The sequence below is a fragment of the Elephas maximus genome, chromosome 3, assembly GCF_024166365.1.
Source record: "Elephas maximus indicus isolate mEleMax1 chromosome 3, mEleMax1 primary haplotype, whole genome shotgun sequence".
Classification (NCBI taxonomy): Eukaryota; Metazoa; Chordata; class Mammalia; order Proboscidea; family Elephantidae; genus Elephas; species Elephas maximus.
The window spans coordinates 35,857,597-35,884,260 of record NC_064821.1 but is presented as its reverse complement, the minus strand read 5'-3'; the positions used below and the strand labels follow the sequence as shown (position 1 = coordinate 35,884,260).

Here is a 26,664-nt window from a genome sequence, read left to right as displayed (position 1 = left end):
ATTGTACTTCAGGATAGATCTTGAAACATTCTTTTTGATGATGAATACAACACCATTCCTCTTCAAGATGTCATTCCCAGCATAGCAAACTATATGATTGTCCGATTCGAAATGGCCAATACCAGTCCATTTCAGCTCAGTAATACCTAGGAAATCGATGTTTATGCGTTCCATTTCATTTTTGACCATTTCCAATTTTCCTAGATTCATACCTCGTATATTCAGGTTCTGATTTTTAATGGATGTTTGCAGCTGTTTCTTCTCATTTTGAGTCATGCCACATCAGTGAATGAAGGTCCCAAAAGCTTTACTCCATCCACATCATTAAGGTCGACTCTACTTTGAGGAGGCATCTTTTCCCCAGTCATCTTTTGGGTGGCTTCCAACCGGGGGGGGGGGGCTCATCTTCCAGTACTATATCAGGCAATGCTCTGCTGCTATTCATAAGGTTTTCACTCGCTAAGGCTTTTCAGGAGTAGAATTCCAGGTCCTTCTTCCTAGTCTGTCTTAGTCTGGAAGCTCAGCTGAAACCTGTCCTCCATGGGTGACCCTGCTGGTATCTGAATACCAGTGGCATAGCTTCCAGCATCACAGCAACATGCAAGCCCCCACAGTGCGACAAACTGACAGACACATGGGGTACATATTAGACACATAGTAAATATTAGCCGTCTTGCTTTACCAACCATATTTGCAAAACAGTGCATGCTTGGGGCTCTTCTTCTAAACTGACACTGCAGATTAGAATTTTAAATGCTCTGAGAAGTCCTGCAGGAAAGAAATCTACTTACTTGTGCTTAACTCAGGTCCCTGGGTGGCACCAATGGTTTGCATCCACTACTCAATTGAAAGTTGGCAGTTTGAACCCACTCAGTGGTGCCACAGAAGAAAGGTCTAGCAAACAGCTTCTGTTAAAATTACAGACAAAAAAAAAAGCCCCTACGGAGCAGTTCTACTCTGTACCGTGGGGGTTACCATGGACTTGATGGCAATGGATTTTGTTTCTTTGGTTGTTTTGGTGCTTCACTCCAGGATTCCAAACTTTTAAAACCATGGCTCCATTTTTTTTTCCCCAGACAGCTATTAATATGTGGTTTTGTGTAACACTGAATTGCAGACTCTATCCTAGAGGTTTGTGCAATTTCTATCTTGTTTTGAATCTTTGAATTGAGGTTGAAGTATCCCCTGGGCCATTTACCCAGTTCTAGGATCTGGACCATCTTAGCATCATAGGCACTTGTGGATTCAGTGTAATCATGGGTATGTTCAATTTAGTAAATATTCCACATAATTAACAAATAAATAAGATGGCTTCAAATAATAAGACCTATATAAGGAAAACAAGTAGAGTAATAAGATAGAAATTAACTGGGATTGGGGCAGTACATAGATAGTTAAGGAAGAATCTCTTGAGGTGACATTTCAACTGAGACCTGAGTGATGAAACGCAGGCACGAAAGATCTGGGAGAAAAGCATTCCAAGCACAGGAAATAGAATGTGCAAAGGCCCTGGGGAGAGCAAAGACTGGGTATAATGTATGTTCTCCTAATAAGAGATCATCATGAGCCAGAGTTTACTAGATGACAATGGATTTTTTTGCTTGCTTGTTTTATATAAGTGCAATGGTGGTTCAGTTGTAGAATTTTCACCTTCCATCCAGGAAACCTGGGTTTGATTCCCAGCCAATGCACCTTTTCGTGGATTGAACTGGGTCCCCCAAAAACATGTACATCAATTTGGCTAGGCCATGATTCCCAGTATTGTGCAATTGTCCACCATTTTGTCATCTGATGTGATTTTCATATGTGTAATAAATCCTACCTCTATGACATTAATGAGGTGGGATAGGCGGCAGTTGTGTCAATGAGGCAGGACTCAAACTACAAGATTGGATTGTGTCTTGAGACAATCTCTTTTGGGATAGAGAATCCAGCAAAGAGACAGGGGGACCTCATACCACTAAGAAAGCAACACTGGGAGCAAAGCAGGCCCTTCGGACCCAGGGTTCCTGTGCAGAGAAGCTCCTAGTCCAGGAGAAGATTGATGAAAAGAACCTTCCTCCAGAGCCAACAGAGAAAGCCTTCGCATGGAGCTGATGCCCTAAATTTGGACCTCTAGTCCGCTAGATCGTGAGAGGATAAACTTCTGTTTGTTAAAGCCAGCCACTGTGGTATTTCTGTTACAGCAGCACTAGAAGACTAAAACACACTTCATGCATAGCCACCACCTGTCTGACGTGGAGGCTTGTGTGTTGCTAAGATGCTGAACAGGTTTCAGCAACTCTTCCAGAATAAGATGGACTAGGAAGAAAGACCTGGTGATCTACTTCTGAAAACCAGCCAATGAAAACCCTATGGATCACAATGGTCCAATTCACAGCCGATGGCTAGGATGACACAGGAGCGGCAGCATTTTGTTCCATTGTGCACAGGGTCACCATGAATTGGGTGGACTTAACATCAGCTGACAGTTGGAGATCAGAATTGAGGCAAAGGTGGTGGAGTGCAGTGAGGGAGGGGAGACCAGCTAGAGAGGAGGCTGGAGGGGTTTGCAGGGGCTCAGTAAAGCAGAATCCCTCAAGCTATAAAAAGAGATCAACTTTTGTAGCAGGATCTTATTCTGGGACATTAAATGAGGTTTCTTTGATGTCCCCACACCTTGCACCTCCAGGTGCCCCACCATCTCAGAAACAAATGCTCCTATTGCTCTCCAAGGGGAAGAGCTGACTCAAGGAGCACCAAGTTCAAATTCTTCCCCTTGAATTCCAATCACACTTTTAAATTCACAGCAGAGACAGTAGTAAGAAAAGGCAACATGCTCTGATTTGCAAGGCCCAGGCTTTCTGAGAGGGTAAAAAAGCCAGGTTTATTCAGCAGCAACTACGCCAAGCACAGCTTAGAGTCCTTCACATTCAGTCCTCAGGACAACCTGAGGTACGTACTGCTATTATCCCTATTAAACAGGTGAGAAAACTGAGGCACAAAGAGGAAAATTCACTTGCTCAAAATCACACAGCAGAGCTGAGACTTGAATCTAAGCAGTCTGGCTCCACAACATATGCTCTTGGGGTTATTTTTTGTTTCCAATGGTCTGGCTTTGGATATCAAGATACTTTGTCCCTGTTACCCCAAGATGAGTCCGGGCCGATCCTGCTGGCGTATAATGGGAAAGAAAGAGGAACCTGGAGGTGAGGGATGGGATGGACCTCCTGCTGACTCTCCTGTGAGATCACTGGTCACACAAAGGGCTCAGCCTGAATCTATTGGCCAGGCAGGCTGCCTGGACACCAGGCGGCCAGAGGAGGAACAGGCTCCTGAAGGCAGGGGAAGAGGATCACCTGAGACTGACTGGGATGGGCAGGCATGGGAAGGGGTGGTCCTTGGCAACAGCAGGGAGGGAACTAAGAGTCCTGGAAAGGCGGCCTGGGTGTGAGCAGCGGGGACCTCCTCCACTTGTGTGCTGGGCTGACCAGAGGCCTTGTCTTGGGCAACTATGGCAGCCCAGAGGACAGGATCTGCCACTATGGGTTCCCGTCCCTGACTCAGGACCTCAATCTTATCCCTTAAATCCGTCCTCAACCCTGGTCTCTCTCCTGCTTTAACACCTCCCATGGCTCCCTATTGCTCACAGGTTAATTCCATGATTCGACTCTGGAAAAAACTGTGGGCAACCTGGAGGTATTGGGCTCACAGAAATTGGCCTCGCCTCGGCTCAGCCACTCTCACCCCCAGTTTTCCGCGTTCCCCAAGCACCCCTGCTGACTCCCTGGGAGGCTCAGGCAGAAGCGACAGAAGAGTTTTATTCCTGGGAGTCAGCGAAGGTAGGTGGGTGAGTTGGGGTGTCTAAGGGTCAGGGAGTTACTGTGGGCCCGAGTTCAGAGCCTCCACCTGCAGCCACAGCCCTCCCTCAGCTCGCAGGACCAGTTCAGGCTTCCTCCGAGGTTCTGTGCGGTCTGGCAGGACACGGAAGCGCAGCAGCGTGAGAGCAAGAACCACCTTCATCTCGGTCATGGCGAAGGTCTGGCCAATGCAGTTCCTGCAGACCGGGAGGTCTGACTTAGTTGGGGCGCCCATCTGGGCCCCATCGTGCCTGGAACCCAGCCCAGGACCCCCACCCCCGCCCTGATCAGCCTGAGGGATAAAGAGGGGTCTGACCCAACCTGGGACTCCCCGAGGGCTTCTTTGTCCCCTGCGCTTAGCCCAGACTCCAACTACAGACTCAGAAGAACAAAGAGGGAGGGGCACTGAGCACCCAGGGACCCCTCCTTGGATCCCACCTCCTTTCCCCCAGATCTTTGTCCAAATCTCCGGGTGAAGAGAGGAAAGGGGTCTGGAACTTTGCCTACCTGAACCCCTACCCCCACCATCAGGCCTAGACAAAGTCACAGGCGCTTCCCCCATGTCTCACCCCATCCTTCCTCAGTAGCCTGCAGATCTCACCTGGGACCAGCAGAGAAGGGAATAAAAGCCAAAGGTGACCTCTTCTGAGTGTTTTCTGAGTTGAAGCGGAAGGGGTCATAGACCTGGGGGTGGGGAGACAGGGCTGCTGGGTGAGGTCTCCCAAGACAGACCACCCTGGAAAGGCAGATGCTTGTAGAGTGCCAGATGTAGTGTCTGAGTCCCCACTCAGGACCCCGCCCCTTCCCCAGGTTCCTACAGTGGATAAGGATGGGTGGGCAAGGGTGGTACCTCAGGGTTTGGCCACACAGAGGGGTTGTGATGGGTCCCAAAGATGCTGATGAGGCAGATGACACCTGTGGGAGGAGGGGGCAGTCGGATGGAGATCCCTGCTGCCTGGTGAGCTCCCCTTCCTGCCCAGGACCTCCCCCTTGGGAGGTGGGTACCTTTCATTGTGGGTACCTTTGGGGATGACCCGTCCATCTGGAAATACTATGTCCTGGGTACAGCAGCGCGAGATGATGGTGACTGGAGGATACATCCGCAGACTCTCCTTGATGCACATGGTCAAGAAGGGCAAGTGGGCCAGGTCGTCCCTAGGGAAACCTCCCCCACCCCCAACAATTAACCTGAGAGCAGACTTTCCCAGGACCCTGCCACCCTGGGGAAACTTTTTGCCTCCTCTCTCTAACTCTCCCTCCATACAACAAAATAAATTCCAGATTGATCAAAGATTAAGAATTAGATGAATAGATTAACAAAATGTGGTATATACTACAGAATGAAATACTACTCAGTCATAAAGGGAAATGAAGTCCTGATGCATGCCACTACATGGATGAACTTTGAAAACATCATGCTGAGTAAAATAAATCAGCCACAAAAGGACAAATACTGTACGTTCTCACTTATATGAAATAATCAAATATATGGAAACCAAAGATTATTAACGGCTACCAGGGACTAGAGGGAGGGTGAGGGAGGGGGGTAATTTTTGCTTAGGGGACCTTGAGATTATGTTAATGGTGGTGAAATGATTTGCAAAAGGATAGCAAGAATGGTCACACAGCTTTAAGAATATAACTGATGTTACTGAATTCTACATGCAGAAATCAAGTTGGGTATGTAGTTATGCATATTTTCACCACAGTAAAATTAAAAAAAAAATAAATGAAGCGTTAGAAAAGCAATATCACATAAGTACCAGAGAAAATTTAGCTGGGTGTTTTTTGCAGCCCTTTTGAGCGAACCACAACACCCAGAAGCCATCCCTGAAAAGGCTGATAAATTTGCATAAAAATCAAATATTCTTTATAATAAGAAAGAAAAATCAAAAGGCAAATGAGTAAGAAACAAAGGAAACATACCCAAAATTGTACTCTTATTTAACATTGAGTTGGAGATACTAGCTGATGCAATAAGACAAGAAAAAAAAAAGTACAGTTATTAGAAATGTGTGGAAAATGCATCTGTACTGACAAATAGTGGTTTTATACTTGGAAAGCACAAGAGAATCAACCGGAAAACTTTTATAAAGAGTGAGGATTCAGTAAGCAGTTCCAGTTGCCATTGAGTAGATTCTGCCTCCTGGAGACCCAGCGTGAGTCAGAGTAGAGCTGTGCTACATAAGGTTTTCAACAGCTGATTTTTTAGAAGTAGCTCACCAGGCCTTTCTTCCAAGACACCCCTGGGTGAACGAGAACCTCCAAACCTTCAGTCATCAGCTGAGTGTACTAATTACTTTCACAACCTAGGAGCTCCCAAGGATTCAGTAAGGGGGCTAAAACTTTTAATCCCCTTCTTTTTGTGTGACTATTTCCATTTTTAAATAGCTGATACCGCCAAATGGTTCAAATATAAAAAATTGTGAAAGAACACCCTTGTGGCCCAGCATCATACACATTCCTCCCCACAGGCTGTCCAGGTTATTATTTATTCATGTGCCCTTCCAGAGATACTTTTTTGCATCTCAAAAATCTATATACACCTCCTCTTCAATTATCAACTATCTTGTTATCCAACATTTTGCATTCAACAATAGTAAAAAATCTACTATCCAACCTTTTTGCACTTTAACAACGTGTGTCAGGCAGTAACAAATGCCAAGGTGCAAGGTGAGAGAAACTCTGGCTTTGATGATTAAGATTATATATGACCTTGGCTGGGCCATGATACTTAGAGGTTTGGCAGTTATGTAAGATGTAATCCGGCACTTGTAATGATGTAATTTGGCAGTTATGTAATGGTGCAGTCATCCTCTATTTTTGTAATCTGATGTGGTTATCTTCCATTTTCACATAATGCCAATTTTGCATAATGACCCAGTCTTTGGAACCTAATTGTGTAGATAAGTGAGGCGATGATGTGGTAGCATACTATATACTATACGCACAGTTCTGTTTCTTTTTCATTTGACAGCATATCCATCTCTTCTTGTATACCTCCTCAACTTGTGTCAAAATAGGATCTTCCCTATAAAATAACTTTCCCATGATTTTTCTAAAGCTTTTAAGACTTCTTTAAATTTTAAATCTTTGATTCATCTGGACGTTATCTTGTTTTAAGACATGAGAAGCAGATTGAATCAACTCTTTCCAGGCAGCTTCCCAGTAGTCCCAAGAGCTTTATATTAAATGATCCCCCAAAAAATATGAGACGACACCCACGCATTTACCAAGTTCAATGGGCATAAAATTTATATACATAAATCATAAATTTTTATGTGTAGATAACTGCTCTGTACATAATACCAGTGATAAAAGATGATAATACTAACTGATAATGAAGAAAACAATAAAAGAAAATATGCTAGTAATTATAATATAAAATACCTGGACTAAATTTAACAAGAAATATGAAAGCTCTATATTCCAAATCCTCCATGTGTCTGTCATTTTGTCGTACTATGGAGGCTTGCATGTTGCTGTGATGCTGGAAGCTATGCCACTGCTTCCAGACTAACACAGACTAAGAAGAAGGACCTAGCAGCCTACTTCTGAAAGGCATTAGCCAGTGAAAACCTTATGAATAGCAGCGGAACATTGTCTGATATACTGCTGGAAGATGAGCACCCCAGGTTGGAAGGCACTCAAAGGATGACTGGGGAAGAGCTGCCTCCTCAAAGTAGACTCGACCTTAATGATGTGGACGGAGTAAAGCTTTTGGGACCTTCATTCACTGATGTAGCACGACTCAAAATGAGAAGAAACAGCTGCAAACATCCATTAAAAATCGGAACCTGAATATACGAGGTATGAATCTACGAAAATTGGAAATGGTCAAAAATGAAATAGAACGCATAAACATCAATATCCTAAGCATTAGTGAGCTGAAATGGACTGGTATTGGCCATTTTGAATCGGACAATCATATACTCCACTATGCTGGGAATGACAACTTGAAGAGGAATGATGTTGCATTCATCGTCAAAAAGAACATTTCAAGATCTATCCTGAAGTACAACACTGTCAGTGATAGGATAATATCTATACACCTACAAGGAAGACCAGTTAATACAACTATTATTCATATTTGCACACCAACCAATAGGCCAAAGATGAAGAAATAGAAGATTTTTATCAGCTGCTGTGGTCTGAAATTGATTGAACATGCAATCAAGCTGCATTGATAATTACTGGTGATTGGAATGCGAAAGTTGGAAACAAAGAAGAAGGATCAGTAGTTGGAAAATAATGGCCTTGGTCATAGAAACAATGCTCGAGATCGAATGATAGAATTTTGCAAGACCAACAACTTCTTCATTGCAACTACCTTCTTTCACCAACATAAACAGTGACTATACACATGGACCTCACCAGACGGAACACACAGATATCAAATTGACTACATCTGTGGAAAGAGACGATGGAAAAGCTCAATATTATCAGTCAGAACAAGGCCAGGGGCCAACTGTGGAACAGACCATCAATTGCTCATATGCAAGTTCAAGTTGAAACTGAAGAAAATCAGAGCAAGTCCACGGGACCCAAAATATGACCTTGAGTATATCCCACCTGAATTTAGAGACCACCTGAAGAATAGATTTGACACATTGAATGCTCGTGACTGAAGGCCAGACGAGTTGTGGAATGACATCAAGGACATCATCCATGAAGGAAGCAAGAGGTCATTGAAATGACAGGAAAGAAAGAAAAGACCAAGATGGATGTCAGAGGAGACTCTGAAACTTGCTCTGGAATGTACAGCAGCTAATGCAAAAGGAAGAATTGATGAAGTAAAAGAACTGAACAGAAGATTTCAAAGGGCCGCTCAAGAAGACAAAGTAAAGTATTTTTGTGCAAAGAGCTGGAGATGGAAAACCAAAAGGGAAGAACACCCTCGGCGTTTCTTAAGCTGAAAGAACTGAAGAAAAAATTCAAGCCTTGAGTTGCAATAGTGAAGGATTCTATGGGGAAAATATTAAACGACACAGGAAGCATCAAAAGAAGTTGGAAGGAATACACAGAGTCATTATATCGAAAAGAATTAGTCGATGTTCAACCATTTAAAGAGGTGGCATATGATCAAGAACAGATGGTAATGAAGGAAGAAGTCCAAGCTGCTCTGAAGGCATTGCCGAAAAACAAGTCTCCAGGAATTGGTGGAATATCAACTGAGATGTTTCAACAAACAGATGCAGTGCTGGAGGTGCTCACTTGTCTATGCCAAGAAATATGGAAGACAGCTTCCTGGCCAACTGACTGGAAGAGATCCATATTTATGCCTATTCCCAAGAAAGGTGATCCAGCCAAATGTGCAAATTATACAACAATATCATTAACACTACACACAAGCAAAATTTTGCTGAAGATCATTCAAAAACAGCTGCAGCAGTATATTGACAGGGAACTGTGAGAAGTTCAAGCCGATTTCAGAAGAGGACGTGGAACGAGGGATATCATTGCTGATGTCAGATGGATCTTGGCTGAAAGCAGAGAATACCAGAAGGATGTTTACCTGTGTTTTATTGACTATGCAAAGGCATTCAACTGTGTGGATCATCACAAATTATGCATAACATTGGGAGGAATGGGAATTCCAGGACACTTAATTGTGCTCATGAGGAACCTTTACATAGATCAAGAGGCAGTTGTCCGGACAGAACAAGGGGATAGTGATTGGTTTAAAGTCAGGAAAGGTGTGCATCAGTGTTGTATTCTTTCACCATACTTATTCAATCTATATGCTGAGCAAATAATACAGGAAGCTGGACTATATGAAGAAGAACGGGGCATCAGGATTGAAGGAAGACTCATTAACAACCTGCGTTATGCAGATGACACAACCTTGCTTGCTGAAAGTGAAGAGGACTTGAAGCACTTACTAATGAAGATCAAAGACCACAGCCTTCAGTACGGATTGCACCTCGGCATAACAAAACAAAAATCCTCACAACTAGACCAATAAGTGGCATCATGATAAACGGAGAAAAGACTGAAGTTGTCAAGGATTTCATTTACTTGGATCCACAATCAACAGCCATGGAAGCAGCAGTCAAGAAACCAAAAGACATATTGCATTGGGTAAATCTGCTGCGAAGGATCTCTTTAAAGTGTTGAAGAGCAAAGATGTCACCTTGAAGACTAAGGTGCACCTGACCCAAGCCATGGTATTTTCAATTGCATCATATGCACGTGAAAGCTGGACAACGAATAAGGAAGTCCGAAAAAGAATTGATGCCTTTGAATTGTGGTGTTGGCGAAGAATATTGAATACACCATAGACTGCCAAAAGAATGAACAAATCTGTCTTAGAAGAAGTACAACCGGAATGCTCCTTAGAAGCAAAGACGGTGAAACTGCATCTTACATACTTTGGACATGTTGTCAGGAGGGATCAGTCCCTGGAGAAGGACATCATGCTTGGCAAAGTACTGAGTCAGTGAAAAAGAAGAAGGCCCTCGACAAGGTGGGTTGACACAGCAGCTGCAGCAATGAGCTCAAGCATAACAGTGATTGTTCTGTAAGGATGGTGCAGGACCTGGCAGTGTCTCGCTCTGTTGTGCATAGGGTCGCTATGAGTCGGAAGTGACTCTACGACACCTAACAACAATAACATATTCCAAATGCGTTTATAAAGCTCACTCAATCCAAAAGAAATACCAATAGAAGACACTATACCCCTAGCAACAAAAGTATCAAAGGGTCATTTAACAAAGCATGCATAAGATCTCTAAGCAGACATTTTCTACTCTATTAAAAGATAAGGTTATATGAATAACTGGATATCCATTCTCTACTCTGGTATGGTATGTGTTAATATCACAAAGTGTCCCATTGTCCAGAAATCTGTCATACAGTCAATACAAATAAAAATCTAGCTGATTTTCTTAGGAACTTGACAAACCTACTCTAAAAGTTTTCTGGAAGAGTGAAAGATCATGAAGACCTAGGACAATTTAAAAATTAAAAATGAAAGGGACAGAACTCATTCTACCAGATTTAAGACCTATTACAACACTGTAAGGCACTGTTGCAAGAACAGGACAATTAAGGAACTAGAAAGTTAGGAGACAGACACATGAATACGTAAAAACTTAGCATCTAATAAAGGAGGCTGTCCCATAAAACCCTGGAGAATGAATGGATAGTTTGTCTGTAAAAGAAAAGATGGATAAATTTGGCTTCATAAAAATTATGAAGAAGTTCAAAAAAAATTAAAAGGCAATCTTTTGCAACACGAAACAGAGAAAAGGTTACTTTTTAAATATATAATGTATTTTTATAAGTAAATCTGAAAAAAATACTTCCAAAGATTAGAATCAGACGATACTCAAAGTGGGATATCTAAAATACATCTATTGGTCCCATCCCACTCAGAGCAAAGGAGAATGGAGAAAACACACAATGGAGAAAGACACAAGGAAAATACTAGCCTAAGAGACTAAAGGACCAAATGAACCAAGAGACTTCACCAGCCTAACACCAGAAGAACTAGATGGTGCCCAGCTATCACCAATGACCACCCTGACAGGGAACACAACAGAGAGTAGAGGACACAGCAGGAGAAAAATGTAGAACAGAATTCAAAGTCACTTTAAAAGACCAGACTTAATGGTCTGACAGAGATTGGAGGAACCCTCTGTTAATCCAGAACTGAAACCATTCCCAAAGCCCACTTGTCAGACAAAGATTAGACAGAACTATAAAGCAAAAAATGATACATGTGAGGAACGTGCTTCTTAGTTCAATCAGATATACAAGACCAAATGGGCAGCTCCTGTCCAGAGGCAAGATGAGAAAGCAGGAAGGGACAGGAACTGGTCAAATGGAAACTCAGGGTGGAAAGGGGGAGTGTGCTGTCACATCGTGGGGATTGCAACCCATGTCACAAAATAATATGCATATAAATTTTTTAATGAGAAATTAACTTGAGCTGTAAACTTTCACCTAAAGCACACACATACATACACACACAAAAAAAGGTTACAGCCATTGAAAACCTTATGAGCATTTGTACTCTGACACACATGGGGTCAAAAATTTATACACATATCAACTCAACGGCAACTGGTTTGCTTTTTTATTTTTTCCTGGGTAGTTTACCTAACGAATTAAGTTCACCTCTCTCTCTCTTCCTCCCTCTACCTCTTTCTCTGCCGCTGTTTTCTTGGCCTTTGCTTGGGCTGTTTCCTTGGCCTAGAGCACTCTTCCCAATTGCACCTAAACGGCTACTAACAATCATTCAAGGTCTCAGTTAAGGCATCTTCTCCATCCCATCCCCAGCCCAGCTTCTTCTCTCTCTGAACCCCAGTGCTATCCACAAAAGTTGGGACTGTCCTGGCCTGGGACTGTTTCCACACCGGGCTGGGAACTTCTGGAACACAGGACCTGGGAATAGGTCATTCCTGGGACTCCAGGGCACAGAATGGAGCTGGGCATAGCATTGGGGAAGGATATTGAGTTGGGCACAGTGAGGGAGTGTCTGCTGGGTGAAGACTGGATGGATACTGATGCAGGTGTTCCTGGACAAGAAATGGGAGACTTTTACCCCCAGATGTCCCATGTGAATCCCTGGACTGGAAATTAGGGTAGAAATTAGGGGGGGGGAGAAGGGCAAACATCCAAGGGAGTAAAGATCTTTGAAAAACTGTGATTTCAAGGAGAAAAACAAGGGAGGTGGAGGGGAAGTTCGTTTACTGAACACGGGCTAAGTGACAACCGCCCTCATACGTTGTCGCTATTCTCCCGACAGACCAGATCTTACTGACTCGAAAGCCACAACCTTTCCCCCCCGACCATGCTGGGTACCAGGCCTTGCATCTGGCCTCTGTTCCTATTCTTACTAAGCAATTAGGACAGAATCAGTAGAAAGATCTTTCTCCCGTCCCCACCAGAGCCAAGGAAAGGTGGTCAAGGAACAGGTCATGAGAATCTGCACTCACCATTCAATCTCATCTGGCTTGCGGTCCTCCAGGAGGGCTTGCACCTCCTGCCGGCAGCGCTCCTGGTATTCTGGGTGCTTGGCAAGGTTGTACAGGACCCAGGAGATGCTGCTGGCAGCGGTATCATGGCCTGAGGGCAGACAGGCAGACTTGGGTCACTGGGCTGCTTCAGCACCAGAGGGTGGACAGCTCCCTAGCATTGAGGTCCTCAGTTAGGGTGGGGGAAGGTAAACCAGGGCGGCGGGGGGAGGTCCTAGGGTCCACCCACCAAGCTCTGGGAAGGAGACAACCCCTGGCCCCAATGCAATTCCATGCTGGGACCCTCACCCTCAAACATGAAGGTGTCGGCTTCTGCTCGGATGTCCTCATCTGACAACTCCTTCCCATCTTCATCCTGGAGAAAAAAAGACCACTATCATCCCTGATGCACTGGGTTTATCATTCCTGAATCACACCAGCTCTAAGGTTCCCTGAACCTAACCTTCAGAGTCACACACAGTGGTCGGGTTTCAGCAGACAAAGACAGACTAGGAAGGAAGGCCTGGCAATCTACTTCTGAAAATTAACCAGTGAAAACCTTTTGGATCACAACAGAACTGTGTTATTCATCTTGTCCTGCTATAACGAAACATTACAAGTGGATGGCTTTAAAAAAGAGAGATTTATTCTTTCACAGTCCGGTAAACTAGAATTCCGAATTCAGGGTGCTAGCTCCAGGGGAAGGCTTTCTCTCTCTGTTGGCTCTGTAGGAAGGTCCTTGTCATCAGTCTTCCCCTGGACTAGGAGCTTCTCAGCACAGGGACCTCAGGTCGAAAGGACACGTGCTCCTGTCTATACTTTCTTGGTGGTATGAGGTCTCCCCGTCTCTCTGCTCGATTCTCTCTTTTATATCTCAAAAGAGATTGGCTCAAGACACAATCCAGTCCTGCCTCATTAACATAGCTGCACTAATCCCACCTCACTAACATCATAGAGATAGGATTTACAACACATAGGAAAATCACATCACATGATAAAATGGTGGACAGTCACACAATACTGGGAATCATGGCCTAGCTAAGTTGACAGATACTTTTGGCGGACACAGCTCCATCCATAACAAGAACATTGTCCAACATAGTGCTGGAAGATGAGTCCTCTAGGCTAGAAGACACTCAAAATACACAGTGGCCACAACCAAGGACTCAAGCGCATCAACTATTATGAAGATGGCGGAGCACCAGGCAATGTTTCGTTTTGGGGGGCACAGGATCACCATGAGTGGAAGTCGACACTCTGACTGAGCCCATCTGCAAAGATTCATCTTCCTTCCAGAAACCCAAGCCCAACCTGCAGTGCTAGGCCCCCTTCCTCTCCATCTCTAAAGCCCCTTCCGCCCAGGCCTCCTAGTCATTCTCCTTGCCTCTCCTTTCATCCCTAGTGGAAGGATTCAATGTTCCATGAATATTTACATGTTTCTGCATGATGAGGGCTTTCTGAAGAAAAAAAACCACTGGCACCCTGGGTTCCATTGAACGACTACTCCTGGATATTAGAGACTATGGTTTGCTCCAGAGCCATTTGCTCATAACCTAGAGTAGGAAGTCCAGTCTTATCTCCCCGAGAGGCATTTGCTTACATGTCAGGAGTTGTAAACTCAGCCCTCTCTCTGGAGAGGATTTGTTTATACTCCAGAACAAAGGTCACTCACTCTTCCCTCTCCATCTCTTTGGAGGAGAGGAGGGCAGATGTGCCACCTGTTCTATATAAACTAGAAGACTGATAGTGTGGGGGTCATCTCCTATGGTACAAACTCTGTGGTTTGTACCGGTGAATAATTGGGCCCACATCGTGGCCCTTGGGATCATTTGGAAATGGGGAGCCAGCACTATGATGCTACTCTGGATGCTGTTATTGCTGTGAAATAAATGGCCTATTCTGACGCAGAAGTCAAATATAATATAATATACACATATCTATATATCCACTACCCATCTGTCAGTCTGTTTTATTGTGGTGACTTGCATGTTGTTATGATGCTGGAAGCTATGTTACTGGTATTTTAAGTACCAGCAGGGTAACCATGGTGGGCAGGTTTCAGGGAAGAGTTCAGACTATGCCAGACTGGGAAGAAAGGCCTGGCAATTTATTTCTGAAAATCAGCCAGTGAGAGCCCTACGGATCACAGGAGAACATTGTCCAGTGTAGTGCTGGAAAATGAGCCTTGTAGGTCAGAAGGCATTAAAAATACACAGTGGCCACAACAATGGACTCAAATTCACCAAAAATTGTGAAGATGGCATAGGATTGGGCAACATTTCATTCTGTTATAGATAAGGGTTTGTACATAATAGTTTTACATATGAGTAGGAGCCAATGTGACACTAATAAAAAGTCCAACGCCATCTAGTCCATTCTGACTCATAATGACCCTATAGGACAGAGTAGAACTGTCCCATAGGGTTTCCAAGGAGCAACTGGTGGATTCAAAATGCCAAACTTTGGTAAGCAGACAAGATTTTAACCACTGTACCAGCATGTATATTATATGTTAAATAAACACAGATATACTCTACTGCAGTGTAAATTATTAGTTCGTTAAGCAGAGTAAAATCTTAGACCCTTCACAGTTCCAGATTTAGCAGTCCTGCAGGTTGCATTCCACGAAAAAAAAAAAATTTTTTTTTTTATACAATCCTCTAAAACAACTCGTACAATAGCCCTCCCTTCCTCAGAAACCTTCTATGGCTCCCAAGTACCCTCTGGATCACCTTCAAGCTCCTCTATCTGACATTTGAAATTAAAGTCTTGCCCAGTTCTCAAACCAGAACATATGAAAACAAACCTTGCTCAACAGGAGCACATCGATGAAGTCCAGAGTCTTGGCCTTGGCCTTGGCCTCGAGGAAGTCATCGACACCCTGTTCTGAGAGGGTGCGGCGCCGCTCCTGGATGGCAGCATCTGTGAAGTCGTGTACCAGGCGGCAGGCCTTGCGGAAGCGGCGCCCATCGGTAGTGAGATGATACAGGAAGTCGAAGTGCAAGAAGATCTGCTGGTGCCGTTTCGCCACAAGGGCACTGAGCTCCAAGATGGCAGCAATATATTCACTGGGTTTCCTGCAGGACAAGGGCAAGAAGGAAGGCAGCAACTTCACACACCTAAAGCCCAGGGTGCGCCTCCCACCCAGAAGCCAGACTCTACCTCCCATCAGGAAACTGAGCATTCAGAAGATTATCCCAAAGATGCACGGTGGGGATGAGCCAGGAGATGGCGCCACACTTCTTTCTCTTCTGCATCCCGATCTCAGTGAGCTGTCTGCAGGCCTCAGGCCCCAGGCCCCAGGAAGAGCTTGGCCATCCTGCTAACCACTCTCACTGGCCCCTTTTCTTTCCACAAACTGTCCATGTAGCTCACACTTTTCTTCCTCTCCCAGCTGGTCATGGGCCCAGCCTCCTGCCTGGTATCCTGACTATTCAACATCAACACATCACATGTCTACACGACAGTCAGTCTTCCACAGACACAAAATTCTAAAGCTAAGCCCTGACCATGCCCCTCATCTGCTCAAATGCCTCCCATGGCTCCATGGAGACCCCAAGATAAAGTCCATACCTTTTTGCCTAGCTCTTTAATATCCTTAAGATCTAGCCCCTTCCTCCCTCTTCAACCTCATTTCCAAGGTGTCCCCTCACTGTTGCACATGCTGTGCTTATCCTAGCCTTCTTATCTTTACTTAAACATTTCCACCTACCTTACCTGAAAAGAGCCTTCTTTTCTCCCATTCTCTGTCCTTCAGTGCCCAACTCTGACTCATCTCCTCCAGGAAGGCTCTTCTGATTGCCCTGCTCAGTCCTTCCTCCCCACCTACTCCCTTAGGTCAGTGGTCCAAGTTCCCAGATCCAGGCTTCAACTCACTCCTGGCAGTGGCTGTCAAAGCTGAAGACACATTTCTGCAGACTGTCCAGGGTCATGAGGCTGATGTGCTCAAACATGTCCAGACGGGTGCTGCCACCAGAGACCAGACACTTCCACTTGGCCTGGACAGAAAAGGGGGCAGAGCTGGGACTGATCTCTGTCTCCTCAGAGACCCCCTCCCTAGCCCAATCACCAACATGAACCCCACCCAGAAACCAAATTCTAGGTCCTCCATCCAAGGCACCCATCCTTAGAGTGGACCAGGCTAGGGTGGGAGTTGAAGCTGTCACTATTAAGATGTGAAGACCTTACTGCTGGGAGTCAGGAGACCTGGGTTCAAGACCCAGCTCTGCCTCTTATGCTCTATGTACCCTTGATCAGCTCCTTGACACCCTTTGGATCCCAAATGTTAAATGTTCACTGATAGTTAAGGTGTCTTTCCTTCCAGCTCCACCACTTACTAGCCCATTTACTAGCTGAGTGAACATAGACAAGCTGCCTAATCTCTCTGAGCCATAGTATTATCATCTGTAATGGAGCAAAAATAACCATCTGTGCCTCACAGGGCTGTGAGAATTGAGTTAGTCAGTGTATGTCATGAAATGGTACACAATTTCTGGCCTACTGTGAGTGCTTACATCATCTTCATCATCATCATCCTTGTTCTAGACTGATTGCAAAAATGTCCTTTATGTCAGGAGAGGTAGTCCTCCATGGCCCTTAGCATCCCTGCACATTCTTCCTGGCTATGTCAGGAATCCAAGGCCCTTGTACTCTACTTGGGCCATTTTTTAGACATGTGTTTGCAATGAGAAACATGAGGGATGAGGAAATGTCTCCCCTTGGACAAAAATCAGGCTTCGTTCTGCTTACTATGAAAGTTGCAGATTCCCTAAGCTCAATGTTCCTCCCCAGTATTACAACATACTGCATCCATCTAGGTCCACCTGTGTTGCTCCCATGGGATTTGGGTGGCTTGGGGAAAGGATGTAAACCAACATGACGCACATGCTGCCTGCTGTGCTGTGAATAAAAAGACCCTTTGTCTCTGACCAAGGATATTCATGTCTTCCAGCAGAACCCATAAAATAATAAGCTAATTTATCATTTTGCAAATCCCAGACACTCATTTCCTATTCTTTACCTCTCCCTATATCCAGACCCTTTGCAATGACTTTGCAGCAACTTCCATTAGGAGGTGTAGCCTATTCCCCAACCCTTTGGCTCTGGGATGGTCATGGGACTTGCTGTAGCCAATAGAACCTGGTGAAAATAATGGTGTTATAATTCTAAACCTAGACCTCAAGAGGCATTGCAGCTTAATCTCACTCTTTTGGAACCATGCCTTCACCATGTGAACAAGGTTGGGCTGCCAGCTGGAGGGTGAGAAATCACAAGGAGGAGACCAGTTGTCCCAATCAAAGTCATCCTAGATCAGCCTGTGGCCAGCCAAACCCCAAAGATGTGAAAGAGCCCAGGCTGGATCAGCAGGGCTTCCTACCTGAGCCACACTTGACCACAGATGCATGAGGAAACCCAGCCAAGACCAAAACATGGCCCAGCTGACCAGTAGATTCATGAGCAATAGCAAATGCTAATTATTTTAAGCCAGTGAGTTTCAAAGTGGTTCATATACTCGGTATAGCTACTATGCAATTTTCACCGTTATCATCAACACTGTAACAGGATTCAGAGTGGGGAACATAGACACTAATATGTTCTGTGCACCTACTGTGTGCCAGGGACATGATTCCATTGTGTCATCTTGAACATCCTTCAAAGCGGAGATCATTATTCCCAATTTACAAATGAGAAAACTGAGGCTTAGGAAGGAAGAACAATGGCCCCAAAGCTACCCAGCAGATCCAGGACTCAAGACCAGATCTGTTTGGGGCCCCTTTCCTCAAGGATCCATCAGGGACTCTGGGTTCATGGGACTCACATGCATGATGTTCACGCTTTCATTGAAGATCTTCACATAGGGTTTCAGGATGTTGAAGTGGAAGGCGGGTGTCAGCATGCGGCGGTGGCGGCTCCACTTGTCACCACTACTCAGCAGGAGCCCTTCCCCTAGTTGGGGCAGCCACAGGCACTGGGCAAGGGCAGCACCTTCATCTGGATCCCACGACTATCCCCAATCCCCTTCAGTTACTCACCCAACCAGGGCTTCAGGAAACCGTAGAAGACCACGTCCTTGGGTGCGATGGCAGCTGACATGAATGGACGCCATCAGGGACCATGGAGAGAGGCAAGAGAGGGACTCTGGGTGGGGGTGTGGGCTCCCAGCCAAGGGTCTGCACCCCCCTCCAAGCCTAGCACACCAGAAATGGGGCCAAGGGCAGAAGAAGCAGGGAGGAGGCAAGTCGGGACCAGAATAGGCTGAAGCGGTGAAAGAAGAGCAAAGGCAAGCTCACAAAGACACCCCAACATGCGAGACACACCCTAACATGGCACAACACATCTCAACATGCCTGGACATGTCTCCTCCACATCCAATATTTCTGAAATGCCAAGCACAGCCCAACACCCTACAATGCATTACATGGACCAAGGAAGCCCTGGCATGGCCCAGCCCCCTCTGAGATCTCCTGACGTGGACCTGAAACAGCTAACATGAAACCAACATGTCCCAACATGGCAACAACATATATAGCACACCATGACATGTCCATAACATGCTCTGGCATGGATCTGAGACTGCTGACATGGTCCAAACATGTGCTAACATGCCCCACCATGGCCACAACATACCTGACACAGCCTAACATGTCCATTACATGACACTACATGCTCTGATATGGACCAGAGCCATCTGACATGACCTCAGAATATCACACAAACAAGTCCCAGATAGAATTTAAATATGGACTCATTAATGCCCCAGATATGGCCAACATGTGACTGGACATGCCTTGGACCTACCTCACACAAGATTAAAATAACCTCCCAGACACTTCACAGAGGAGTCTGGGTCCCAGACACAGCTCAGCACTAGCATAGGCCAAGCCCAAACATGGCCCCCACATGACCAACAAGACACCTGCACAATCTCAAATGGCATCTCAGATAGACCCCAACAGGCCCTGATGTCTTGGGCTACAGCTAAGCCCAGATATGACTGAGGCCATCCCCAAATGGTCCCAGGTGCAAAAATACACCCAACATGGCCACACAGCAGTTGTGACACAGACATGCCCTAGATGTGACCGGACATGACCAAGGTCAGACAGTTGGGATCAGGTGTGTCAGGGGCAGCAGACCCTCCCCATAGCTCTTCTGTCTGCCTGCTCAGTCACCCGGCACCTGAAGGCAGCACAGAGCTCAGGAGCAGCAAGCTGTGAGCAGCACGCATCTACCTGGGGCCAAGAGGACAGGCTTGATGAAGGTGGGGTGGAAGATGCGGACAACCGGATACAACGGCCCCACCCACCAGCAGCACACATCCCCGAAGGTGCTGGCCAGGTCCTGTGTGTACTGGAGACCCTCCTCCGAGCTCTGGATCTGGGGAGGAATGAAGAGGACCAAGTTCTTGCCCTTGTAAGTAGGTGCCAGAGAGAAGGGCTGGAGCCAGAGACCACCCGAGCCCTGAGACCCCTATACAACTGTTTGTCCCCTCTGTACCAAGCCCTCTCCTGTTCCTATAGCCTGACACATGGCCATTCAGGGTCCCTCAGTTACAGGGGCGGAAATGGCCTCTCCCCATTGGGTACCCAACACCACATTCCCCTCGGTGCTCTTCTTACCCCCATTTTCCACATAAGGAAACGAAGCCTCTGAATGATGACCTCATTTTCCCAGGGCCCCCCAGAGGGTAAGTGACTGCCTAAGACCTGAGTCCAGGTCTTTCTGAATCCAGACCCTGAGTTCTTAGGCATTGAGTTATTTGTGTCCCCAAAACAACAGGTCTGAGTGCGCCGTACCCACCAAGACTTGGCAAACAGAGTTCCAGGAACTGTCTTGGGAGTTGTTGGGAGTTAGTGGGCACTCTGGGAGGAAAGGCAAGCTTTCTCATTGAAATGGAGCTTCTTGGATCATCATTTACAAAGTGAGGAAAGAGCTTCCTTGAAGGCAAAACTGACAAGGAAAGTAGAACAAAAGATGAAGACAGATTCCTGGTGACATTGTTTGAGACCTGGATTCAGCCATGCCTGAAAGCCACCCTCCCTGAGCTTTTCAGTCAATAGATTCCCTTTCTTTGCTTAGGCCACACATGGTTGAGTTTCCACCACTCACAACTGAAAGAGGTCTCCGCAACTGAAAAGTCAGATACCTGTCCAGAGTCGCTAAACAGATTAGTGACAGAGTTGAGATCTCTGTCAGATGCTGGCCACTCCCCTGTCCAGGATGCAAAAGGCAGAGGGAAAAGGAAGAGAGAAGAGATGAGGTAAGATCTTGCAGGAGAGACATCTGGGGTCTAGACCAGGCGAGGAATGGACCTAGGGTGGACAAGTCACAGGATGGGGTAGAAGGGATTGACCCACCAGAGGGAAAGTCATGGAATTAGTAGCCCAGAGTCCTACTCATAGCGCTGCACTGGGTGGGGGGCGGGGGAGGTTGGGCAGAGGCCAGGCCTGGCAGGAGGCTGAGAAGCCACCACTGCCCACTGCCCCACCATGTCCCAGCTTTAAAAACTTCCTGCGCAACATTCCACACCCAGTTGCGGCAACCTCTCCTCCAGGAAACCTTCCAGCCTGCCCTAATAGAAGCCTTCCTTCTCTTCTGTGATGCTCCTGCCCATCTCTCTCTCTGGCCCCACTCCTGGCCACATGGGGTTGGTGGTGTCTGTGTCCAGATACTTCTCCCCATGATTGGGTGTCCCTCCAGGATGGGGCACTGGATCTAAAACACCAAGGAGGGTTGAAGATGGTGAGATGGGGGGCTGGTGAATGCAAGAAAGAAAGAGAAAGAAGGCTGAGAGAAGAGGGGAGGGGGCTGGGTCTTGCAGGAGCCACCAAGAAGCTGGGGGGCCAGAGAGGCACTAGCCCTTGGATGCTGCCATGGTGCCCACCACCACAAGCTCTGTGTTGGTGCCTGAGGCGTTAACAACAGGCCGAATGATGTCGGGGTGGCACAGACTGATGATGGGGTTGACGGGGCCCATCCATCTCTTAAAGCCCTGGGGGTAGGTGGCCACTAGATGAGTCACCTCTATCAAATCCTCCTCTATGGGGGGGGACCTACAAACAACCAGGAGTGGCCACCTCTCCAGAAAGAGCCACAAGTGTCTACCCCTTCTCAGCTTCCACAGGTGGCACAGCTTCTGCTGTGAATGCTTGTCAGGATTTTGCTCTGAGGGAGGGACTCCTGCTCCTCCTGCTCCATCCAAAGGAACGAAGGTCCCTCAGGAATGGGAGGGTCCTTGTGGCAGTCTCCAAATCCAAGGGTGTATCCAAGAACAGAGGGGGAAGTCACGCTCTCTAGCCACAAAGCCTAGCTCCAGGTGATGGGTTTTCTCATCCTGGGTGTGGCTAGTGCACAGGAGACAGTCACAGAGGGAGGCCCCCGTGGGGAGGTCTGCAGGCAACAGTGAGGTCTCAGGGCTATAGCATAGGGGCTTGTTCCCACATCCTCTCTGGGCCCTCCACCTGGGAGAGTCAGCAGACCTGGGATCTTCCAGGTTTGCATGCTGTCCAGGAGCAGGCATGAAGTCTGACTGCCCATTATATGGCAGCTCCCCTCTGCAGAGCACCTTCTGAGTGCTGGGTAGTCACAGGTGTGTCTGAAGCATCCTCCCCCTGAACCTATGGATTTGTCCCTCCATGATGCCAAGAGTAAGTGGGGGCTGACAGGTGCGGAGACAATGAAGAGGAAGAGGTTTCTGGCGAGACATCTCTCCAGTCCTTGGGACACCCTGGCAATCTGAGCCTGAGCCCCAAGATATTTCCTAGCGTCCTGGGGAAGCCCTGGTTGGAACCAACCTCCAGGGCATCCTGGGATACTCCATCCATCCAAGCTTGACCCCTTAGACATCTCCTCAATTAATTGTCCTGAGGACACCCAGTTCACACCTGACTCCCAAGACACCCCCTCGGGTTCTTGAGACACCCCAGCTGTGCCTGACCCCCAGGTTGTTCGAACCAATTGAACACAAACCACTTTCACCTGGGTAACCTCTCCCTGCTTCCCAAGGAACCTGAGCCAAGGATTCAATGTGCTTGATGGAATCAATCCAGAGAGGGAAAGTGACTAGGCCAAAGTCAGAAAGCAATAGGGGCTACAGAAGGAGAAGAGGGATCTGGACCAGGCCAACCAGGCTCCCAGGCCAAGCATCGGAAGGGAAGGCAGGACTGCAGGTGACCTATGACAGTCCCATGGCCTTCAGGGCTCTCTGAGGACATCCCAAATCACGGAATCTCGGGAAACCTTCATGGCAAACTTGGGAGCATCCCGTTCCGAATGAACTTTGTTTTGATAAGCAGTAGAATCACAGGAAGCTCTTCCCCAAACTGCTGTTTTCATCTCCACAGAAGGGGAAGCTGGAGAGACATGGTGTCCCCAAACTGGTCTGGGGGAGGGGAGAGGCTAGGGCCTGTCTCTTTGGCCTTGAATGCCCAAAGGACTTGATGGTCACCCAGACCCAGGATGTGGCCTCTACGACTGAGTCCTCAAACATTTATTGAGTGCCTACTGTGTGCCAGCTCCTGGGCTGGGCACTGTTGATACAGTTTTGCCTCCTGGAGCTACAATCATGTGAGAGAAAAAATCCTGGGCTGGGCACTGTTGATACAGTTTTGCCTCCTGGAGCTACAATCATGTGAGAGAGAGGGATGATAAACAAATGATTAGACAATTAACTGCAGAGGTGAAGGAAGGCCTCTCAAAGGGGAAGTGGCCAACCTTTATCCAGGTTGGGCAACAGGGCCCATTGGTACATCTTGTGGGTGGAGGGCAAGATAAGAAGAGGAAGAGGCCCCAGGAAGTGGTAGACTGGGGAGACTGCCCACACCTCTCCTCCTGCCTAGTTGTGCCCTGTGGGTGTGGGGAGAGGGTAGGGAACAGCAGCCCTCAGAAGGGTGGGCACGGGCCCGAGGCCAGCGGAGGTGGGTCCAGGGGTTTGAGGGGACCCTGGGCTGTGTCCCTGATGAGGCCTCCTGTTTTGGGTGATTCTGTAGGAAAGTCAGGGGGTCTGGCTCTGTCCAGCTTGCCCTGGGAGCCCCCCAAGTGAGCCAGAGGTGCACTAATGGGGGAAACACAGGCAGGAAAATGACCCAAAGCAGACCGGTAGGAGGGGGGAAAGAATGAGAGAAAGGGCTCAGGCATGGGGGGAGGGTACAGAAAGGAGAGGAATGGACCTGGGAGTTAGGGGTCCCCTCAGCTTTCCTTGCTTCTCTGCTGTCCTAGACCCACCCATCCCTGGCCTCCCACCTCCGACCCTGATTGCCCTGCTTCTGACAACCCAGATCTGTCCTACTGCCCCACTCACCAGGCCCAGGTGCCCCAAGAACCAGTTCCTCAGTGGGGGCTGCGGGAAACATCTGAGGCGGCGGCAGATGTCATTGAAGGTGTAGCTCCAGGCCAGGAAGCGGGCCAGGAGCCAGGAGGCCATGGCCAGCAGCAGGAGCAGCCATGGGGAGGCTGCCCCAGGCCAGAGTCCCAGCCATGACAGGTTGAACAGAGACATCCTGCAGGCCAAGGAGAAGGGGTGCTGATGGGAGGCTCAGGAGCTCTGGTGGCACAGTGATTATGAGCTCGACTGCTAACCAAAAGGTTGGCAGTCCAAATCTACTGGCCCCTCCTTAGAAACCCCATGGGGCAGTTCTACTCTACCCTATAGGGTTGCTATGAGTCAGGATCTACTTGACAGCAATAGGTTTTTTGTTGTTGTTGTTTAATGGTGATCTCAGAAGCAGAGGTGGGATGGGCACAGAGTAGTGGAAGAGGCCAAGGATGTGGGCTCCAGGGACACAGGATGGGGCAAACATGGACAAACATGGGGCCAGAGAAGGGAGGGAAGCCTAGGGAAGGCCAGGGGAAAAAGTAGAGAGACAGAGAAAGAGAGAGATGGAGCAAGAGGTGGCTGGAATCCAGGAATTCCTGTCCCAGAAGCCTCAGGGAGGTTATCAGAGGATCCAGTTACTTGTTCATTAATCGCCATCCCCAAACCAGCTTGTTCCTTGGAGCCACCCAGCCATGTACACTTCCCCCCAAGACCAGGACACTCCCAGCCCTGTCATCCCCAGCCTGGCATCTTCTGTCCTCAGGGGCTTGTCCTGCACAACCTCCTGTCCCCTCCTCCTGGGACCTCTTTACCCCTGGGGACTGGAAGGGGCTGACCCAGGCCAGCCAATCCCCACAGGTCTGGCTCCCATCTCCCTGCCAGGCAGTTGCCCAAAAAAGGGAGGGGGGAGGGGCCAAGGGATGCAGTGGTGTCCAGAGAGGCTAAAGAGCTGGCTCAGGTCACACAAAGAGGGTGCTGGATTCTACAGACCCAGTACCTTCCACAAGGGGAGGGGGAGCAGTTGGGAGGAGTGGCAAAGGTTACTCTGAGCCGCCAAGTTTACAGCCACCCTGGCCAGGGTTCAGTAGGTAAAAATCTGAACTTGAAGCTTCAGGGATAAAGGACACAGGGCCAAGTTCTTCCCCCAAAACATCTGCTGGGCTCCTCTACACACTGTGGGCCATGAGGGGGTCATGTACCCATCTCTTGGAGCATGAATTGGAGGCTTGAAGACAGGAAGCTGCTGGCCCTGTCCAGCCAATGCTACCAGAGTCCAATCCTGACTCCAGCCAGCCTGGGAGGTAGCAGGAACAAAGATTCCAGCCACTTGGGGATTACCAGGATCAGATTCTGGGATAAAGGGCACAGGTTGGGACAGGACATCTGGAGGCTGTGCTCAGGGAGGATGGAGAGGAGGATGGAGAGGAGGATGGAGGGGAGTCTGTTTGGTCTTTGCTCTGGCTATGAACTGTGCTGGCCTTCCTCTGAGCCTTAGCTTCCCGTCTGGGAAATGAGGCATCAGATGGGGACCTTAGATGAGGTAGAGGAGGGCTCCACAGGAAGGTGGGAAGGGTCAGCGTCCCGAAGACAGGGAGAGAAGGGAAAGGATTGGCATAGGGTACTCAAGCTGCTTGTGTACCAGCTACTCCACATAAAATGTGCCTACTGCGTGCCAGGTACTCTGCATAAAGCACACCTACTGTGTGTCAGGTGCACCACATAAAGCATGCCTTCCATGCACCAGGTACTCCACATAAAGCACACCTACTGTGAGCCAGGTGCTCCTCATAATGCTCACCTACTGTGTGCCAGGTACTCCACATAAAGCATGCCTACTGTGTGCCTTCTTTGATTTTCTCCAGAATTGCCCTGTGGGGTGGTCTCAAATGAGGTAATTTTGAAGGAGGGGTTCCCAGCAGAACTGCTCAACAAGAGGGTGGGGGAAAGATGATCTTCCTGAAACTGATAGGTTGTTGGGGAGACCTCAAACCTCCTTCATCCTCCACAATGCCCCTTCCAGCCCAATATGATCCAGGATTCGGGTATCTGTTCCTGGAGCCCTCATTGGCCTAGGACGGACGCCCCCAGAATCTCCACCCCCTCTGCATGGGCAGACTTCATCTGGGGCTGGGGCAGGGACCTGACTAGGGCTTGATAAACCAGGTAGGGTCCTGGGAAACATAAGGTAAAGACTTAGGGCCCTACCCCACCCCTGGGCGGGGCTCAGGTCACTGCAGACCTACTATGTACCTGGGATGGACAAGCATCCCATAGCTGGCGTGGCGGCCACCACCAGTGTTTGCCAATATTAGTCACTGAATCTGTTTTAAGATTTTAGGTATATTAACCTTTTTATTTTGTCTTATTTTATTTTAAAGATGAAGAAACCAAGAAAAATATTTAAGCAACTTGTCCAAAGTCATACAGCTGGTACATGAAGGAGCCAAAAACCCACCCAGGAGGCCTGGCTTCCCATGAGACACCCTTAACCATTAACCTTGCACTACTTTCCGTCTGTAAATGGGCACTTCAGTAGTATCCATTGTTACAG

The 26,664-nt window shown here is 47.6% G+C and overlaps 1 protein-coding gene across 3 annotated transcripts; it reads right to left on the bottom strand.

Annotated features, from left to right (window-relative positions):
• Nucleotides 1–3,780: 3,780 nt before the first annotated feature.
• On the bottom strand, nt 3,781–24,880 carry LOC126072305 (cytochrome P450 4F3-like). Of its 3 annotated transcripts, XM_049877264.1 has the most exons (12): nt 24,099–24,880; nt 20,032–20,176; nt 18,832–18,885; nt 18,618–18,745; nt 16,676–16,797; nt 15,606–15,876; nt 13,109–13,175; nt 12,782–12,911; nt 4,861–4,994; nt 4,690–4,754; nt 4,441–4,523; nt 3,781–4,036 (listed from the first exon to the last, which is right to left on the bottom strand). In XM_049877264.1, the coding sequence occupies exons 1-12, from the start codon at nt 24,294–24,296 to the stop codon at nt 3,859–3,861; spliced, it is 1,575 nt and encodes a 524-aa protein (XP_049733221.1). In that variant the 5' UTR covers nt 24,297–24,880; the 3' UTR covers nt 3,781–3,858. The 3 variants fall into 3 exon arrangements, with proteins under 3 accessions (XP_049733221.1, XP_049733222.1, XP_049733223.1); XM_049877265.1 differs by lacking the exon at nt 3,781–4,036 and having other exon boundaries at nt 4,440–4,523; nt 4,845–4,994; XM_049877266.1 differs by lacking the exons at nt 3,781–4,036; nt 4,441–4,523 and having other exon boundaries at nt 4,688–4,754; nt 4,845–4,994.
• Nucleotides 24,881–26,664: the final 1,784 nt, after the last annotated feature.

What these genes read in the sequence shown, in the direction of transcription:
- LOC126072305 (XM_049877264.1), bottom strand. Translation starts at nt 24,296, where the DNA reads ATGTCTCTGTTCAACCTGTCATGGCTGGGACTCTGGCCTGGGGCAGCC. An exon ending in TTTCCTGAAGCCCTGGTTGG is followed by an intron (nt 18,746 to 18,831) that starts GTGAGTAACTGA and finishes TGCCCCAACTAG; the next exon opens with GGGAAGGGCTCCTGCTGAGT. An exon ending in AAAGCGTGAACATCATGCAT is followed by an intron (nt 16,798 to 18,617) that starts GTGAGTCCCATG and finishes TTTTCTGTCCAG; the next exon opens with GCCAAGTGGAAGTGTCTGGT.